Source organism: Anas acuta, chromosome 7 (genome assembly GCF_963932015.1).
Source record: "Anas acuta chromosome 7, bAnaAcu1.1, whole genome shotgun sequence".
In the NCBI taxonomy this organism is placed as follows: domain Eukaryota; kingdom Metazoa; phylum Chordata; class Aves; order Anseriformes; family Anatidae; genus Anas; species Anas acuta.
The window spans coordinates 25,154,093-25,173,759 of record NC_088985.1 but is presented as its reverse complement, the minus strand read 5'-3'; the positions used below and the strand labels follow the sequence as shown (position 1 = coordinate 25,173,759).

The 19,667-nt window shown below is 47.0% G+C and overlaps 1 protein-coding gene across 5 annotated transcripts in view; it reads right to left on the bottom strand.

Annotated features, from left to right (window-relative positions):
* WBP1L (WW domain binding protein 1 like) overlaps positions 1-19,667 on the bottom strand; it is a 53,705-nt gene that overhangs the window by 5,854 nt on the left and 28,184 nt on the right. Inside the window, exons 1-2 of one of the 5 annotated variants that reach the window (XM_068688343.1) lie at positions 17,306-17,560; positions 8,073-8,175 (exon numbers count right to left, since the gene is read on the bottom strand). The exons of 1 other annotated variant lie outside the window; for it this stretch is intronic. In XM_068688343.1, the coding sequence (XP_068544444.1) occupies positions 8,073-8,175; positions 17,306-17,332 (130 nt within the window). In that variant the 5' untranslated portion in view covers positions 17,333-17,560. Of the gene's footprint in view, positions 1-3,460; positions 3,549-8,072; positions 8,176-17,305; positions 17,563-19,667 lie in introns of those variants that run through there. 3 more of the 5 variants (XM_068688342.1, XM_068688345.1, XM_068688341.1) reach the window with 3 other exon arrangements.

The following is a 19,667-nucleotide window of genomic DNA, read 5'->3' as shown; positions in this document are numbered from 1 at the left end:
TGGATCCTACTGAAACCGCAGGTGGCATTTTTAAGTAAACAGCCCATAATTTTATCATAATTTACTGGGTTGCAGTCTGGTCATGGGGCCAGGAGCAACACCTCCATGCTGGTGCCAAGGGTCTCCGGGCATGCTCGCGACCACAAACGGACGGGACCTGGTGTTTTTCATGTGAATTTCCAGAAAAAGAACCCACTAATACCACGCTATTGCCTGGTTTCATTAACCACGGATGCTTCCTGGAGCTTCTAGGAATTACTCAACTCCTGACTCAGCACGAGCCCCGGGCTTTGCCTGGGGGATCGCAGGGGACCGGTGCTGCGTGCCCACCACAGCCGCTTGCTCCACCTGGCTCCTGGCTTCTTCTCCAAGGGCTTTGTCCCCGCCTTGCCACGCAGCAGCACTGGGAAGCTGCTCACCTGCTCGAGTCTGGTTGTAGGTCTGGGTGCAAGCCCAGCGTGGTGCCGGGAGCCCGCAGAAGGCCCCATAACGTGCCCTCGCCAGGAGGCTGGGCACAGCTGCGGAACCCAAAACCTGCAGAAGCCCAGCAAATAGACAGTCCAGTCATTTATTTGAACTCCAGCTGCACATAAAGGCCCAGTGTAAATATTATGTCTGAAAGTATGGAGGGAACAGCGAAGATGTCCAGGGCCGAGCTGTGCATTCGCACACCTGGTGCTGCTCGCCTTCCAACTGAGCAGCAGGGAGGGAAGCGGAGCAGAGCGCTGGCCCACGCAGCTCATTTGGCAAGAGGGGAAGGAGGGGAACTGCAAATCCATCCAAAGACAACACGACATGAGCAGGGAACGTGGAGGCTGAGCGCTGTAACGGTACACGCTAACACCTGGCCCGTGGCAAAAGCAGGCACCGGCTCTGCTCCGTGCCGAAAACGGGTGAGATGTGCAGAGGCAGCAGAAGTCTGGCATCAAAAGGTCTCCAAAAGCCAACTAAAACTGGGCTTCCAGTTGCTTTCGTTGTCCCAAAAAGCTTTCCCTGTGCTCTTCAGCACGCGTCTCCTGCCCATATGGACAGGAGCTGGGTTCAGCTGCACCGTGCTGAGCTGTCGCTGCGGCCACTGGAAGAGGAGGAAATGTTGGGAGGCAGAACCAGGTCTGGCAGTAATTGTCCCATTCGAGAGAGAAGCTCCAGGGGGCATTTCCCACTGCCAATCTGTTTGCGACCACAGGAATCAAAAGCTCACTGAGATCAGAGGGGGAGACTGACAGGCAGAGAGAAAAAAGGGTCTTTGGGGAAAGAACTGCTGCTGGTGGACACCATGGACAGAAGCGATGTTTGGAGCTGAACACTCCAGGATTGTGAGATTTCAAGGCAATTTCAGGCTCGCCCTTGGTTTATGGAAGAGTCAGAGGCTGAAATGCTCTGCAGTCCAAAAAAGGCTGAGAAGTGCTGAGTTCTGAGAAGCGCTGCTGTATTTTCTGTCAAATTCACTGGTGATGCCAATGGGTTGGTAATGATGCAAGCAAAGAGGGACTCAGACACAGCCAAGGAGTTGACTTTTGCCAAGAGATTTCCCTGCCAGAGCATCAAAAGCTTTCATAAAAATAAAACAGAAGAACCAAGCTCTTACCAGCATCACACAGGCTCGGGGAAAAGCTGCAAGCTCTACGTGAGCACCAAGCTCCGAGGATCCAAACAGGAGCTGCAGGAGGACCTGCAAAGATAATTGCCTCCCAGGGAAGTCCTCTCTCACATCTCTCCCATCAGAGGTCACGCACTGGAGATGTTTTCTACCAGCCATGACAGAATGTGCCAGCCTTAGAGCTTCAAGAAAACCTGAGGCACTGATCAGTTTTGCCCAAATTTAAGAATAATTAAGAATAAACCACCTCGAGGGTAAGAAACAGAGCGATCTCTCCCTGTGAAAAGTGGGGAGCAGTGTTCAGCCCGATGCCGAGGAGGACATGTACTGTGCTTGCTGCCTGGGATGCTGCCATCAGCAGTCCCGTCGAGGGAAGCTCCTTTTATCCTGTGCAAAATGGAAAACATGTTTTCTGGAGCGTTCCAAGGGTAGGAACAGAGAAATCTGCCCTCAAGTTCACGGTAAACTTGGGCAAATGCCATTGCTCTATTGGCAGGAAGTCCCCTCAAAGGGAGCCAAAATATACTGCAAAGTGTTTTTGTGTCTGCCTGACAAGCATCTGGGTAATAGCTTTGGCTTCACGAGAGCTGGTTCTAAACAGCAGAAGAAGTGGGACAGTTTCATTGACTAAAATGCGATCTCCCAAATAGCGGCCTCACAGTTGGCCATGCCTGGAAAAAGAAATCGTCTCTCCCAGGGCCAACGCTATCATCAAAACCAGGAGAGAGATTTAATTGGTACCACAACGCGGATGCACTTGGGTTTTATAGTGTCCTTGGCACGGACACCGTGTCGTCTCCTGCCTCTTCAACACGAGCCCGCGTGAGTCAACGCTGCTGCTCAGGAATGCGAGACGAGGATCCAGGCCATGGGCCTAGGAACATTTTAAAGAAAAAGAAGGCTGCTGAACGACCAGGTCCCTCCAAGCCTGTCTCTTCCATACCTCCTGCCAGCACGAAGTCGCCTGCAACTGTGCTTTGAGGTGGTTTTCAGGGAGCCAGCGCAGGTTGAAACTCATCTGGCCCAACCAAATAGCAGCGAGAGAACGACCGTGACTGTCAGTGACAGCTTTGTGTCAATTTAAGTCAGCAGAACTGCAGCCCCAGCCCGATCACACTGCGGGAAAGAGTTATTGAACTGCAGTGGTAAAAGGAAAAAGCTGAAGGCGACATCTCCAGCTCCTGCTCACTGGCTCCCGGACTGGTGACTCGTGACAGAAGGTGACGGACATCAACTGCAGCTGGTTTCTAGCTTTCTGAAGAGTGGCCAGTGTACACAGTACATCCACTGCTGTGAGATAAGATGGAAAAAAATGTGTTTCAGAAAAATCCTCTGCAATGAGAGTCAAAGCAGTAAATCCACAGACTGTTGATATGCTTCTTCTCCTGGGGAAGAGTGCCTTTGAAGAACAATTGTTCCTGGGCTCCAGAAGACTTTTTTTTTTTTTAACCAATCAATTCTGCTGTAAGAGATGTACCCCATCAAGACCTTTATGTTGGTAAAATGCACGTTAAATATTGGTCTAACATATACCAGAGAGAAACATCCAGTTGAGGCCGTGTCCAGTTAACCTGGGACCAAGATGTGGAATAAGTGATGGATCTGGGGATTTAGTGAGGAGCTGAGCTGCAGGTGCAGAAGACGGGGTGAAAGAGCAGGGGTTGGCTGTCTTGCCTTTTCTTGCTTTTTAGCAGGTAGATGTAGCCCACATGGGGTGCAGGTCAGGATCTACACAGTGAGACTGTGCAAGAGAGATTGCCTTCTTTGTGTAGGAGAACATCACCACCCCAAAACCAGCCTAAGTTGATTTTGCTGTGCGAATGAGGCTACAGAAGTACAAGAAAACAACTCCCCACTAACCCCAATTTATCATCAGTTTCCACATAGTTGTGACATTTGTTTTGTTTGCCAGGCTTCGTAACAGCAGGGTCATCGCTGAAGCACCAGCTGAGGAGTAACAGCAGCCAGAGGTGAAGTTTTGTACACCTGAGAAAGAGAAAGCAAGCACAACCATGCAGGAGGCTGCGAGAAAGGTAAGGAACTGGGCAAATCCCCCTCCAAAAAAAAAAGAGGACTCGGTTAAAGCGAAGGATAAGATAACACGGGGTGAGAAAGAAAACATGGGACCGACGTGTTATTTGACTGAGGGCTTTGGAGACTGCAGCAAAGTCTTTGGAAATGAATTCCTGTTATAAAGCTGACCTGGAACATGTACGTGTTACAGCAGTTGCTAGAGCTTTAGCAACTAACCGGATTCCTGCCAAAATTTTCTGGCAGCACGTTTTTTGGGGAAAAGAACTGTCTAGAGATTCCAAGGGGAAGCGTGCAGAGATGAGCAAAACGTTCAAAATCAGCAAAAACATCAACTGTGCTGCCTGCAAACAGATTTTTTCCCGTACAACCCTTCCACTAAGGCCCAAATAGCCAAGACAGTTTTTGTCTTTCAGAAACAGAGGGGCTCAGTGTCACCGCTGAAGCAGCCAAAATGAAGCAGGATCTGGTACATCTGACATCTGAATCCCCACGCTGGTTTGTTGTGCAGTACTTTAATGCTCTGACTTTGAGGGGCTGCAGCTGAGACCGTCTGCGTGCTGTGACCAGCTGCCTGTCTCCATGCTCTGCGATTCCTGAAGCCCCGCATGCTATCCTTCCAACCGCAGCATATAAAATACTTTCTGCAGCTTCGCTCGCTGTGTTGAGTGCCTCAGGAGCTGTCTAATTTCACACTGCTCCTCATCAGGGCAAGGGGGAGACAAGGATGGATGTCAGGAGATCTGGACTGGGTTCTCAAAACACATTACAGGCTTAAACTTTGGAAAATCCAGAACTCCTGAGCCTTAATTCCTAACCGACAAAACGCAGGTAACTGCCTGCCTTCGTTATTTTCTTTCTTCTAGTTTGAAAAGTGGCATTTGGGAACATTTAAGCAATAAAACACCCATCACGCCTGCACCAAGGTCAACATCAGAAAACTCCAGCAAATCACAAGCACATCATAACAGACCTGAATAAAAAACTGTTGGCGAGCAAAACCCAGGGGCTGCTGCTATTCTCTCACAACCTCCCCCTTGAGCACTGTGACCTCTCTGGGGAGCCCAAGGAGATTGTTAGACTTAAACATGGAACCAGCTCAGCCACCATCCATCCAGACAGCTTCCCCTACGTGGGGAGATGCAGCAGTGAAGCTTCTCCTCCCCTTCTGCTTTTCAAAACCCTACTCCATAAAAATTAAGAGACATACTGCAATATCCTGCCCTCTCCCCCCATGTTAACAGCTAGCCACCTTCAGCTAAGAACTAATCGAACCTTTATATAGCTATGAGACCTATATATAAAAACCTGGATATAGTTTTATTATTTGGCAACATGGCACTGTATTTTTATATTTTTTTTTAATAAGAGATGGGTGGGGAATCTGAACCAAGCTGTTATCTAATTTTAAACACAGGCTGTCCACCTGCTTGGCATATCATGTTCTCCATTCCTCCACTCCACCCCTTAACAAAATAATACCTTGATTTTGCATCCCATTCCATTACCCTCAAGGACTGGTTTATAATTACTGTAACCTTACTTGCTGTCTAGAAATGTTGAGGTCAGCCGTTTTCAAAGACAAAACTTCCCTCAAATTCTTAAATGGGGGAAAACGATCCTTTTTATGGGAAATCCTCCAAGTGGCCACAAGACAGGATCACGTTTCAAAAGGCATACCCAACAAAGACAGACCAGCTTTCTTTTCCATTTCAAATGCCACCCTCCTCTGCTTCTTGTCCCCACTAAGCTGTGGTGGTAAAAAAATAAAAATAAAAAATCAGGATTGAATTCAACAGGACAAGGAAGAAGGCCAGTTTTCAGGCACACAGTAGTCCTGGTGGTCAGAGAAGTTTCTGGGAGGAGTAGAAACTTCTGAAAAGTTACTCCAGTACATGCATACGTTGGTTAAAGTCAAATCCTAAGAGAAGCATGAAGCCATACTGAAAAGTTCCAATTTAACTGTTCATTAACCAAAATTTATTATTAACCTTTAAAAAGCTAATCTATTCCCTAGCGTGTAAAGCTGTTGCTCGCCACACCATCAGTTCACTACTGTTAGTGAGTCTATTTACATAAATTATCGCCTCTGTTCACCTCAAAGGTCTCAGGGGTGCCTCAGCACACATACATACCCGAGATACTCAACAATCCCTGGAGCAGCAGAGCAGTTCTGCAGCTGTGGTCGCACGCTCTAGAACATGAGTTTTCATTTAAAAGGACACACTCCCGCCCGCACCTCCACCCCCCACCCCAGAAACCTCCTCCTAGCACACATAATGGCAAGGCAAGCTTTGAAAACATTAACCAACTGTAAATCAATGCTAGGCATTTGCCCAAATTTGCAGCAAGCCTGCAAGAATAGGTCTCGAGTTTGCACCGTTCCCTTCATCTCAGTGCGGTGTATGATGCTCTTCACTACGCGGGAGGAATGTGAATCTCAGTGCAGAAACCCACCTCCCCGGAGGAGCCGTTCGTCAGTGTGTGCCATTAATATGTTTACTCCACGCTCTCAAAGCAACTCGTGTGCTTGCCCTAGAGAGCAGCCCGAAACGCTCTCCCCTCCCTGTAATAAAATCTGTTTTTATCTTCCAAAACCTTCCATGATGCAGCCAGGCACTGCCAAATCTAGAAGTCCGTGCCATGCAGTTACAGCGAAAAGCAAAATCGTTTCATTAGAAAGGCAGGGGGCTATTGTTCTGCCTCTATTGTTTGCATGCAATTCAATTACGCCTCGTTCAAGGCGTCCATGGGAGAAACATGGTGACTGCAGCAAGCATCAGTGTGCAGCTGTACTCCACGCTGTTGCTCAATTTAGATCCTGTTTGCCACAGAGCCTATAAGCCCCTGGATACATGCCTCCTTCCTCTGCATTCCCACCCACACAACTCCAAAGCAGGGCCTGACCTTCCCCGCTCTGCTTTCTCCATGCAGCCCCATTTGGTCCGAACAAATTCCAGCCATCCGCCCTGAGCCCCATGCTCCGAGGAGGCCGCACGTTCGGGCCTGTGCCTCGGCCTAGGGTCCCCGGAGCTCCACACCCCATCCTGAATCGTTTCTGCTGCTGTGTGGAGACTTCTGAACATAAACCTGCTGTTTGGAGACTTCTGAACATAAACCTGCTAAAAAAGGCCCACAGTGTGTTCAGCTCTTACCACTTGCACTGCCACAGCCAGGCACTACTGGCCTGACTCCTAACACCTTCTCAAGAAGTCCCTTAGAGCCCTGTTTAATTTACAACCATGTCCTCCATGCTTCGCTGGTTATACTCTGGAAAGTAAAAGTGTATTTCCAGACTAAAGGATGGAGCATCAGCTATTCCTGTCCTTGGATCCAGGTAAAGTGACACTCTTCGTGTGTATAATACATTTCCACACAGACGTTTCTTTGAGAAAGTGAAACTGTCGGCACCACAGAGGGATTAAGTAGATAGCACAGTTACGTAAAGCTACGAGATACCGTGGGGTGTGGTAGGAAAATGTCACCAGTCTCTAATGTGAGGGTGCAATGTTCAGAGTTCCACATTTCCAAATTTCTGGAGCACAGATGCCGCCTTAGGTTTGGTTCCTGGCAGTACCACAGCATGTCAAGATCAATGTTCAACCCTTTATGGTTCCTACTTGGGAAAGGAAGACACTGTCCACCCAGGCACAACTCAAAGTCCACCTTTGAACTTCAGCATTTCTTATTTTCCTATCCCTTCGGCTGCTTTATCACAGTTTTGCTGACCTGCTTTGACCTGCCTGCTGCCCTCTGAAGAAACTTGGAAGGTACAGTCACTTAACCATTCACTAGAAACATGGGTAGTTTTAAATGCCAGATTTCACAAAAATGCCCAGGAGATAAGAAAGGCAATGGGGCAGTGAATGCTCCTCACAGCCCACAGTACTCAGCTCCTGGCAGCCCCCAAATTTGCCCAAGACCCCCTCTACCCAAGGAGCTGGCTGCCAACACAGTGCTTCCTTAAGAGAATAGACATCCCAGCCCCGCTCCTCGAGAGGACAGCTTTAAAAAGATAAATCAGATGTAAACTGTCATTCTAGCAAAGAACTAAAACAATAAGATGAAAGACACTGAATTAATTCCGTTTGAGTGTGTCAAACTCAAGAGTTGTGCTTGTTGGCATTGTCCCTCAAGTGTGGTTTCTCACTCGCATACAATGCTATTTTGAGTACCCTCAGTACTGTCCAAACCAGAAACAAGACCAAACAACAAATTTCCAGTCATGAATGTGGTAAGACAGCCCATTACTCCTCAAAAAGCAGGCAGTGCCCATTGTAACAACAATATTTCCCTCGCTGTATCAGGTCAACGCCGGTTTGCGTTGCTGCTAAATGCATGACAAGGGCTGAACACAACACCCCACCAGACACAAGCCAGACCTGTAGTACGACAGCCATGCAGATCAGGAAGGGAAGCCATACAAAACAGAAGGACTTACACCAGAGTTCATAGTAGTAGTTGCAACACTGGGATTGTCCACAACAGTGGCCCGTTTCACATATGTAACTTTGATTGTTGACACCCATGCAGGTTTCCTTGTCCTAAAATTAAACAGACACACTTTTAAGATGTTTTGTCAGTATCTTCTGTAAATGTAGTCTTTTTTTTTTACCCGACAATCTGCAAGCAATTTAAGATTCACAAGTTACGGTCCTGGGAAATTTTAAAATACATAAAGAGATTAAAATACAACTAGGGACCACCAAAGAATATATTCCATAAATGACAGTTTTGAAGAAAACCCCATATCTCCAAACTCATGAGTTACATTGCTTTAGCACCTAGGCAGCGCTGCTTTCTTATCATCCCTTTCCTTTTCCATTAAAAGTTATCATGTTTTGGGAGCCAGGCATTCTCTTAAAGACAAGATATCATTTGTTTCACATTTTACACAATATCGCTGCATTACTGGGGCTTCACGCCAAGTGAAAAAAATGCATTCATAAACAGAACATTATAACTTGAGAAAAGACTGCTTGGATTCATTTAGATCTCAGTGATAATTACAGTATGTTCCTGCAAGATTCCAATCTAAAATGATTCCTTCATAATTAGCCATGTGCTTTATATAAGATCAGCATTCCTGTAAAACTTCTTCCTGGAACAGTGAAGTAGTCCAGGAGCAGAGCCAAATCAGCTGTACTGTATCACCCAGCAGGTCCTCAGGACACTTAAGATGGAAAAGGCGGCTGGTGTGAAGTCTCAGTCCCCCCCAGGAGTCCAGGGTTTCCTGCTAGTCTGAAAACATGGGTGGGACAACGTACAGAACATGAGAAAACAGAAGTCTTTTACAGGCTGTGGTGTGTACGTCTCTAAGAGGCGTTGGGGCAACCTGGAAGTCAGAAGACTGTACACCACCTCTTGGAAAACAAACAGACCTTAATAAAATACACTGATGATGCATGCAAACCTGTAACAAAATCTAAAATTATCACTTTTTTTTCCACTTAAAATGTCTTACGAATAATGCAAAGAAAGCATGGGGAAGTTGATGCTAACGATGTGTTGACATAATTCATTTTGTAAGTACCATCTTTCAAATAAAGATCAATAAATAAATAAGTACAGCCCAACAAAACCCAACCAGCTAGGATGAGCAGCAAACCCAAGGAGAGCAGGCTCTAGGACTGCACATCTGTGGGTCCCAACGCTTGCTGAACTGCACTGTTTCTGCGTTGCATGTGAGTGCAACACAGCCCCACTTCGCATAAACCTCTACATAGTCACCACGTGTGCAGAACAAAGTCTCTTTCAAACTATGGATCAGACAACTGAGCAAGGGATGAAAGGCAGAAGTTTCGATGCAGAAGAGTCCCACACTAAGTTCAGGCAAAATTAACCTACAAAGATGAGCCCGAAGTGCAGGTTGAGTCTCAAACCAGAATTTGTTCACATTTCATAACCAAAACAACTACAGCTTCCTGACCTCTGTGACAAAATAACTTTTGGAAGGGCTTTGATATCGTGTGGACACAGTTTAGCAAACATAATTCTGCTTAAGATAAACCACTTCCCCTTCCACTACAGGCACCATGAGGTTCCCAAAAGCCTCTAAAAATCATTAGTGGGCTATCCTACACCTCACCGCAGACACAGCAAGGTGGTACCTGCTTCCCATTTCCAAGAGAACACCACTTTGCTGGACAAAACAGCCAGATTGCTTTGCTGCACGTAGCTAAAGTAAACATTTCACATTCTCATCTTAAAACACTGCACATCAACAGAAGAAACAACATTTTCCTATAGACTAAGGAGCAGTTTTCCATCTCTAATTACAGTGTCTGATAGCAACTTTTAGCAGACGCTGCTGAGCTAGCGCAGCATTTTCTGCTTCAGGAACACTGCTCATTCCAAAAACTGTAATTTGAAGCAGGAAAAGAACTAGGAGCAGGACACATCTCTTCTCTCATATGTTCTTATTAGTTTATTTACACTTTTCCTCACTTTTATTGGCTTTGCAGAGTTAAAGCGACTGATGAACGGGATAGATTTTGGCTCTCACATCAACAGAATTGAGAAATTAAGATCCCATTGCAAAATTGCCATCCTGTTGATAATGCACAAGCCAAAAACCCACCAGCTGAGGTCTGCGGTTGTGACATAAGAAGATCAATGTGACATGTTGAACTAGCAAATGAGTCACGTGGAGCTGGAGAGAGAACAGAGTCCCACAGTGCCATTTCAGGATCTCCTCCGCATCACAACACTGAGCTGTCCTTGACCACCTGTGTTTATTCCCCCCAAAAAAATTTGTTCCATTCAGCGTTGCCTGCTCCAAAAGGATAGCAATAAGGAACACATTGGTCTTTTGGCAGCAGCAACCTACATCAGCTTCAACATTGCTATAATCTTCCTGCTTCAGAACTTGCAGCATTCCTGGTTTCAGAGGCTCTCCTGCTTTTGGAGATCCAGTCTCAAGCAACATCCTGCTTTCCCATCCAAATTAAAATTCAAGACTGTGGTGTAAACTTACTGCCTGGAGCTTCTCTAATGCGCAAGCACCTGTACCTTTGAACAGGCTCGCAGTTTGCTCTTAGCACCATGCAGTTCAAAAAGCCCAAGCTGTCAAAGCTCCTGTGGTGCAGGGCCACCAGCTTTGCTCCTCAAAGCCCAGGTAGAATGCGGGACTGGATGCCCTGTGCCAGGCATAGCAGGAGGGATGGGAATTCCCATAAGGATGGGAAGCTCCTCTTCGTGTAGCCCTCTGCCAGCCCAGCCACCGACAGGTTCTGGGAACGTGGAGCCGTCAGACCCCGTTCCACGTGTCAGACCCAGAGCTGTCACCCTTGTTTCCAAATAGTTTCACAGAATCAAGGAATAATTTAGTTTGGAAAAAATCCCAGCAGATCAGGTGGTCCAAGCCCTGGCTCAGAGCACAGCTGCCTCCGATGTTAGGTTACTCAACTCAGCATGGGGAAAAAGATAAAAGGTAAAAGGCACCCAATCTTCAGGAAGAACAAAAATTCCAACACAAGGAGAGCACTGCTCTGGGTTGCATTACAGGTGTCTCCCTTCCTCTTCCTCTCTGAGGTCAAGAACCATTTCTGCAAAATCTGAGCCACTGTACGTTTTTGTCCACTGTTTCACAAGCCAAGGAAGAGGTAATGCTCTGCTATCAGGCCATGATACAGGATGCACCATTTTTTGTTAGGAAGCTCCTACTTTCTGCCGAGCACTTGGATTAGGGTTCAATTTCTAATTAAATCCTACCCCGCATACTTCTTATCATCAGTGTAACATTATTTTTACTTCCTTCTCCCATTCATTCCTTGTATCATATGCTTCCAATCTAACTACTTAAGACATATCAGCAATGCACTTATCTCCAGTCTAAATGTCTCCTGGAAACAATATCACAAAGGTTTGTGCTTCCTCTTTCACACCAACAGCCACAGACAAGGCACAGGATTGAAACAGTAGAATTATAGATAACAAATATATATATGGGAAAGAAAACTAGAAGCAAAGTTGGAGCATTCGCAGTTTATTGACCTGCCTTCATCTCTAGTTCCCATTGAACAGCACTTTTAATGATCATTTTAAATCTCTCTTAGCAGCATGGAGTTTGTATTGAAGTACCACAAAGAGGTTTCGTTGTTTTTTTTAGGGTAGTCTTAGGAAAACAACAGAGGGGGAGGGTTTCTTCCCGAAAGTGTTTTCCTCCCCAATAGCCAGTGGCTATTGCATTCCGAGGCAGGCTTCCCTGCTGAAGGACAGCCTTGTTTTCTGGCTGTCCAGGCAAGCACATCCCTCCCCGCCAGCCTTTGTTGGGCTAACTGCAGACGCCTCCAGACAGGATTACTAAGCAGCTCTACCCGGCTCTGTTCTCAGTGTTCGGCTCCATTAGAGCAGAGTTTTCCTGTTTCACAACGAAGAGGCCCGAACACGCCATCCGTTATCTCCCTCCTGCAAAGCCTTGGAGATTTCCAGCTCATTTCAAGGAGCTGGCTTTGTCCTGTGAAGCAGCACGTAGCCTGGGCTCTGTGTACATCGCTGCCTCCTTGGCATTATCGCCAAGCTGACACAGATCTGGGAAACTGGACTCGCTGGATCCCCGATGCACACTCAAAGGCAAGAGCTTTCACAAGATGGCTCTGCAGTCCCAGAGGCTGTTTCATCCCCCTCTCCAATCTAACAGAGGCCACTTGTTAAATCTCGAGCAGGCTCACTCTAAAGAAGCTCATTGAGATGTGAAGACCTCATCTTGCTGTGCTTGGAGAGTCTCTTAGTACTCTAGACATGTTTTCCCTATTCTGGATTAGTTTTCCCTTGTCATACACAAATTTTGTAAAGCAGCTTCCTTTGAATGCAAAAAAAAAAGAGTTTTTACTTATTTTTTGTTGTTGATAAATTGGCATTTGTGATAAACCCACAACCATGCTGGCAACTCTGCCAGCAGCACGCTTTTGCTGTCAAGTGCTTTTACAAATAATCCTTAAAATATCCAGCAGTGGTGGGTATAAGAGAACTCAAGGCAGTGGCATATGTTGTCAAGCCCAAAGCTACAGCAAACGTCAGTGCCAGGGATAAAAGCCAGTTACTTTCTCCACCTTCCAGTTTCGTGTTGGACCTCTGCTGGAAGTCTACGTGACAAACTAAAGGTCAAAACCTGGGGCACCATCATGACAGGAGGCATTCGTGGAAGCCTGTACGTTGGCTGAACTGCCCCTCAACGCAAGGAAGGACGTCATCAGACCTCCTTAGCCTACTTTTGGACAGGTTTTCAGACCTAAGTGGTTGGGTTTAATGGCCATAGCTGTTAGGATTTCTTGCCTCTGAAGCCAATATAGGAAATGGAGAGAAAGAAGAACTGATTGACAATGGAGGATTATTACAATAAAAGGATCGAGAGACTTCAAAATGGACTTTCCTACTTTTAAAAGCCAGCAGCTAACCTGGTAACGCTGTTGCTATGTCAAAAAGGAGAAAGATGAAGATGAGCAGATTCCAGACCACTGTGGCTATTTTCCAAGCTGAAAATTAATACGTGCAACCGCAGCAACAAACACCGCAGCCCACGCTCACAAGTGCATAGTTGGCAGTGAACCACCTACAAAAGATGACTCCTCAGCTGGCACTAACCAGGTAACTCAAACCAGCAGTGGCTGATACCGCTGAGATCTAATAACCTTTTTAGCTTTTTGCTCTGTCTCTTCTTTCCAGAGAAATCCAGCCCCCGTTACCTTAAATATGAGCACCTTGCATGTGCGTGGCCTGTGTGTGTCACTCATCCATCCATCCCAGCCTTGGTGACATCCAGACACCCTGGAAAATACTTGGAAATGCGACTTGCATTTGCTGGCAGCGGGCTGCATGCTATTGCTCCCTTCAATAGGGCAGCCAGATTTTTAGACCTACTCTAATACCCTGCCCTCTCCAAGCTTCAATACAGCGTTTGTGCAGCACTACACAGCAAATTACTGTTTGGACTGAAAAAGGTGAGGATTAGTAATGGAGTGCCAGGGGTGAGTAAAGAATGGAGTAGCAGGCCCAGGAACAGAGGGACATGGTGAAAAGACCAGCAGTGGGAAGGAGACCGCCAGGCTGGCATCTGCCCGAGGGCAAGGTGCTGCTGGATTTAACAGGATTCGGGCTCAACCTCTGACCGCTCTGGTTTCACGGCTCCCACAGGGGACTTTGGTAGTAAGCATCTATTTAAAAACAAAGTCCTGACCTAGTTATGTCACTAATCTCACTACACACAGGCAGCAGACCCTTGCTTTCAGTACCTAGCTGCACCCACAACCACCAAGCAGGAGGGATTCAAACATGTGATGCGATCCTCAGAATAGCATGTAAAACCTAGGTATTTTTTTAGTAACTCACAATCACTATTTGAACCATATAAATTCTTTAAGCACGCAGTTACAAAATGGAAGTGACTACCAGTATCTTAAATATACGTGTTAGAAACAGCAGGAAAAACAATTTGATACTGCTGAGGTGCCACTTGGCTTTTTACTCAAGCTCACGTATCAGACTTCCACTAGTGTTTGTTAGCCAGGCCCATCGGGGACAGCTCACAAGAAACACAAAGCTACTTGAGACGATGAGCATCTCTGTCAGATAAGAGACAGCAGGGGTAAGGTTAAAGCCGCTGCTGGAAATATTAGGCCAGAATGCCAAATCTTGTCATAGGGTTTACCATAATTCGTGGCCAACAGTTACTAACCCGTATTTATCTTGGGGAAAATAAAATAAAATAAATCTCCAGGTGCTCTCAGGGAAGTACAGCAGGCAGGATGGCAGCAAGGAGTGGTAAGGCCCCAATCAAGGCCACACCAGCAGCCCCCCAGCCTCCTCCCTGGCTCCGTGGTCATCACACAGCATCCAAACCCCCTACATTTGGTGGTCCCTTGGAATATAAATCAGCAGCTATCTAGGCAAGCGCTGTGCCTTAGATGGGACAAATTGAACAAAAGCACACGAAGAGGATGAAATTGGCTTCAATCACCACACATTACAGGAACCTGGGGGCTCAGCCCCCCAGCACCACAGCGGATAAATTCCTGCCAGCCTGCCTTACGGCAGACAACTGGGGCCAGGAAATAAACGAAGCCAGGACATTTCTTCCTAAGACACCCTACTCAAATTTTGTTTTCCTGAAGTTAAAAAGAAACGTGTTAAATACAAACATCCAAATACCCCAAGTAAAATAAAAGGGAGAGCAGTTATGCCTCTGAGCTGTCCCGGGCACAATAAAGATCTCCAAAACGGGAATTCTAATCCACAGCACTTATTACTTCGCTAATGCTAGCGTCAGGGGAATTATATTTAAATCGCCGTGATTAATCAGCCACAGCAGGCCCATCTTCACCCACAGAGGATGCAGAACCTCTGAGGTTTTATTAACCCTTACCTAAGGAACAAATCGGTTATCTGCATCCATTTATCTCGGAGAAATCACCAGCCATCTTCAAAGGAGCACGGCTTCCCTATATATTACAGCCACACCGGGGTACTTCAAAAAAGAGCCGGTTTCATTTTTGTTTGTAGCAAGTTTCACTTTCGGACGGCACCAAGGGCCTTATTTGCGCTGTATGGGCCACGTGAAAGTGTTTACTTCCTCGGCACCTTGCTAGAAGCTTCCCAGCGGCAGCCCTGGCCCTGTGGTGTGCAGGACCCGCTTCCAGGAAATGACGGCTGCGGGGAGGCCGCACTGCGCTCGGTTGTTTTAAAACCCAAACAGCTGGCAGCACCCGAAACCTCCAGCACTAAGAATTGAGAAATCAGAAGCGGAAGAGTTAAAGAGTCAAACACTTCAGCCTTCCTTCCCTTGCTCTTTAATGTTTCTGCCACCAAGCACAGATGGACGCGGCCAAGCTTCCACCTGCGACCCTCAGAGCTCCAAAATGAGGGGACGCACGTGGATGGGTGTCGGGGAGCAGCACCCCTAGTGCTGAGCAGGGAAAGGGGAAGAAAGGCAGCCCGGACACCCGAGTGTTTACAGTCCGAGGGCAAACACCAGAGACAATAGAGGCGGATGCGTGACGAGATGTTCCTGAATTCCTCCCACGCTTTTAATTAAATAGCGCTGCTCGCTAACTACTCTTTTGTTCCCCCCTTTTACAAGTGGGAAATTTCTTAATACTATCCGCACGCAGGACACCATCCCAAATACCTGCTTTTTGAAGTCTAAAAATGATTAAAGCTAACATTCAAGCGGCTTGTTTCCACCCTATCCTCCATCAGCGGATAAAAATAGTCGAGAGCTTTGCTCAACTGCTCTTGAGGCAACACCTTTTTTTCTGCTTCCTGTAAATGCCTCTGTATCTGTGCTGAAAAGTCACAAGCAGAGAAAAAAAGCACCGTCCAGCCCACCGAGATAAACAGACGGTCTCGGTCTGAGCAAGTGAAACAGAAGCACACCTCACTGCCAGCTTTACACCTTACGCAGCCCCTCAGTTGTGCCAAACCCCTCTCTAAAACAAAAAGACCCGTTCAGAGAAAGAAACTTTAGAGGAAAACATGCCCGTGCAACTCGAACATAAAGCCAGCTGTGCCTCAGTGCGAGTTGAGAGTTACCTGAAGTTGTTTAGCTTTTGTGCCCGAACCTCCCTCCTCGGTTCCTCCTGGGTTTTTAGGGAAAGTCTCTGTGCCCTGAGTGCTAACAAGCGAACTATTATTACAGCTACTGCGTTCAATTACAGAAGGTCATTGTGCTAGAGGTAGTTTCTTATGTAAAAGTGTTTTCAAATCAGCAGGGTGGGGGGAGCTGCATTTCACCAAAACCTGAACTGATAAGGACAGAGACAGAACTGTTTACTCAGCACTGTTAAGTCATTTTCCCTGCATTTCTACATGACACCGAGTAGGTAGTTTAAACATGCCACAGCCAGATCTTGAGAGTTTAACGCCACGTTAGAAACTGCAGGCAGCACTCTGATATCATGCAGTATCTATTTACTGTGGATTACAGATCCCAGCAGCACCGGAGAGAGTTTACAGTTAAGATTCCCCTACGGACGTGCCTCCCAGACCAAAAAAAGGTTTTGCTCTCCCCGAGCCTAAGAACAAATAGTTGGCACTCTCCTCCAGCAGGGAGCAGCTGGGCAGTTGCTACCGTTTCTCACTCCACTCCCCACGGCCAGCCATTACATTACCCCAAGTTTCTTGCTCGAGCTGAAATCCCCCGGAAAAATTAAAAAGTCACCAAACTGGGGGGCATGGCAAGTTGCCGTTTTCTGTTTGGTGACCTTTGTAGGAGAAAGAGAGAGAAAGAGAGGAAAAAATACATGCCTATTTTTTTGTTTGTTTGTTTAATGCTCAAAATACTGGTTCAATAAAATGGTTCAAAGTTTGATGTGAGTTTTTAGACATGGTATATACATAATTCAATTCTAAGGAATGTGGAAAGTACCCCTAAAGACTAACCAAACAAAACCAGCACAGGAGCACAACACAAAGAGAAACCCTGCCGGCAGTCCTACCCCACCACGACCAAAACAAGAGTTTCTTTCCCCAAACGGCAGCTTCGCTCCTTCCTTGCTAACCAGAGCGCAGCCCTCACACAACCGCACTCCCCAGTCAAATGCCACGGCTGGGGAAGTGCCGTGTGTAGGGTTCTGCTCTGGGACAACTGGAAATCGTTTCCTTATGCGAGGGGGGGGATAAAATAAAAGCGAGTCACGTCCTCAAGCAAGCAGCGCCCACCGCACCGAAGCCGGTTACCTGTCTGAGACCCAAGAGGAAAGGCATTCTGCAGGCTCATCCTCTGCACCCGCGCATGGGAACGCAGGAATTTAAAGCCCCACAGCAAGCATTTCCTCATCTGCTGCGGGAGCCCGCGCCTCCGATCCTATTTAAACCAGGGCTTCCTCGGCTGGGAATGCTATGTAAACAGGGTCCTGGGACACGGCACGCACTCTGGCTCCCCCTCCTCCTCCTCCCACTCCCCGTGACATATCTCAGACGCAGCCGAGCCGGGGTGTTTGCAAGAGGGAAATGACATCAGGTCGGGCGCTTCTGAAAAAAAAAAAATAGCAGAAATAAAAAAAAAAAATAAAAAAGAAACCTTAAGGCAGCTGCCGGTTACCAGCAGGCAGCTCGCTGCGCACAGAAGCGGCGCTGCCGGTGTGGGACGCTGGCAGCGAGCCGTGGCCAAGCAGGGGCTGCTGCTCCCCGCTAGCTGGATGCTTCGAGCAGAGGAGAAGCTATTAAAATCGTCTGTGAGAGCCAACAGGTCCTCAGTGATTATTAAATCTCGCCAAGCAAAAAAATAGCTTTCTCCTCAAAAACAGATTAAACACCCCAATTTGCTGCTGCGTGCTGCACGGCAAGGCGAGCAGGCAGCGGGTTTTGTCTGAGCATCTCCAGATACCAGGGACCTGGATGGACGGACCCAAAGCACTGCACAAAGGCTGCTAAAAGCGAGGGCAGCAGTTCCCTTGCTTTTGGCAGGGCCGGGATCGGGCCCCTACAGTGTGAGACAGGTGACGGGAAGACATCTTAATCCCCCTCTCCCCAGGGAAAACACGACCGGCCCCGACGGCCGGTTTCTAATTCTACTCGAGCTCATTTCACATTTTCGTGCCAAGGGGCAATTAAGCCTTATAAACAAATTCATCATCTGGTGCACAGGATGGCATTTCTTGTTTGTCCTCTCCCAAGCAAGGAGTACAGCAAGTTCCACGCCGGGGTAGGGGATGACACTGCAGAAGGTAATCTAAATTTAACTCCTTTTCCTACCTACACTCTGAAAGTTCAGCAACCTCTTTTTTTTTCGTGCTTCTCTTTAATCAGCAGCTGTTCTCGTCTGTCCTGCAGGGACCGGGGCACCGCCACCATTCCCATGTGCCGCAGCAGCAACGCCGTGGATGTTTAGCAAGGGGGGAAACTCCCCTTGCTTTTGGCTGCTTCAGCTTTTGGAGCTCAATACATTAAAATATTTGACAAGGGCAAGGAGTGTGTTTTTTGTTTTTTTCATAGAGAGTTCATTGAATCCCTTTTTTAGTAGAAGTTTTAACAATAACTTCAGAGAGAGAGCAAGACAGCAAGAGGCACAAACCGCATACAATTCTTACAAATGCTAATTTGCAACAGCAAAAAAAAGAGGAAAAAACAGAACAGAAAATCCCCAAACAACCAGTTTGCAGCAGCGTCAGAGACTGCACCCATTTTCCACACCAAAACTCAGTGACCACTGCCACCACCACCACCTCCCAGCCAGGCCCTGGGTTGTTTCCTAAATGAGGACCCCATGGTGGGGGACCCCTACACAACCAGGCTGCAAGGCTGGAATAATTATTCCCTATTTTCACACCACTTTAAAGCTACCATATAAACTTGCTGTCGAAGGTGAGCACGTCTCTGTTTTTCCTAAGAGAAAATAGGCACGTAAGTAATTTCCTGAAGGACACAAAACATCAGCATTAACTATCACCAGGCAATGGGATTTTCCAGCTTTTGTGCCTCTGGATCAAACAAACTCTCAACCTTTGCTTTTCCAATTCTATGGACAAACACCAATGATATAAAAGGGCAGCTTTCTGTTTTAGTAATCTGTTCTGTGGCCTCACACTGTCCTTTGAAATATCCGATTTTGGCTGCTGCTATACAGAGCCCTGGACTAGACAGATCTGAGGGCTGAGCCAGTGCAGCAATTTGTGAATCCCTACTGTCAGAAGGGATCTAACTTTAACAACCTGCCTCTCCTCCAGCACGTACTCAAAAAGCAAAGCTTCATTCCAGACTGAAGACAGGTCGTGAGGGACTATCAAAGGCAGTAACTCGGTGGAAAAGCCAAAACATCCTGATTTGTGTGAATTCAGTGATTCTGAAAAAAAAAAATGACACAAAAAATGCGGCTTGCAAATAGGCATTTCCACATCTGACTGCAGCAGCCACCCTCTCTCGAAGTCCCTGATTGACAGCAGCCAGCGATGTGCTCCACAAAATCTGCGGTAGGTGACTATGGAAAAAGCCCTGGAGAGAAATAAAAAGCAAAACAAAACCAAACCTCCCCAGCCCCAGCAGTTGCACAAGTTAGCTCATACCCTTTTGATATCCTAATCAACCCAGTCTTTTCAAAACA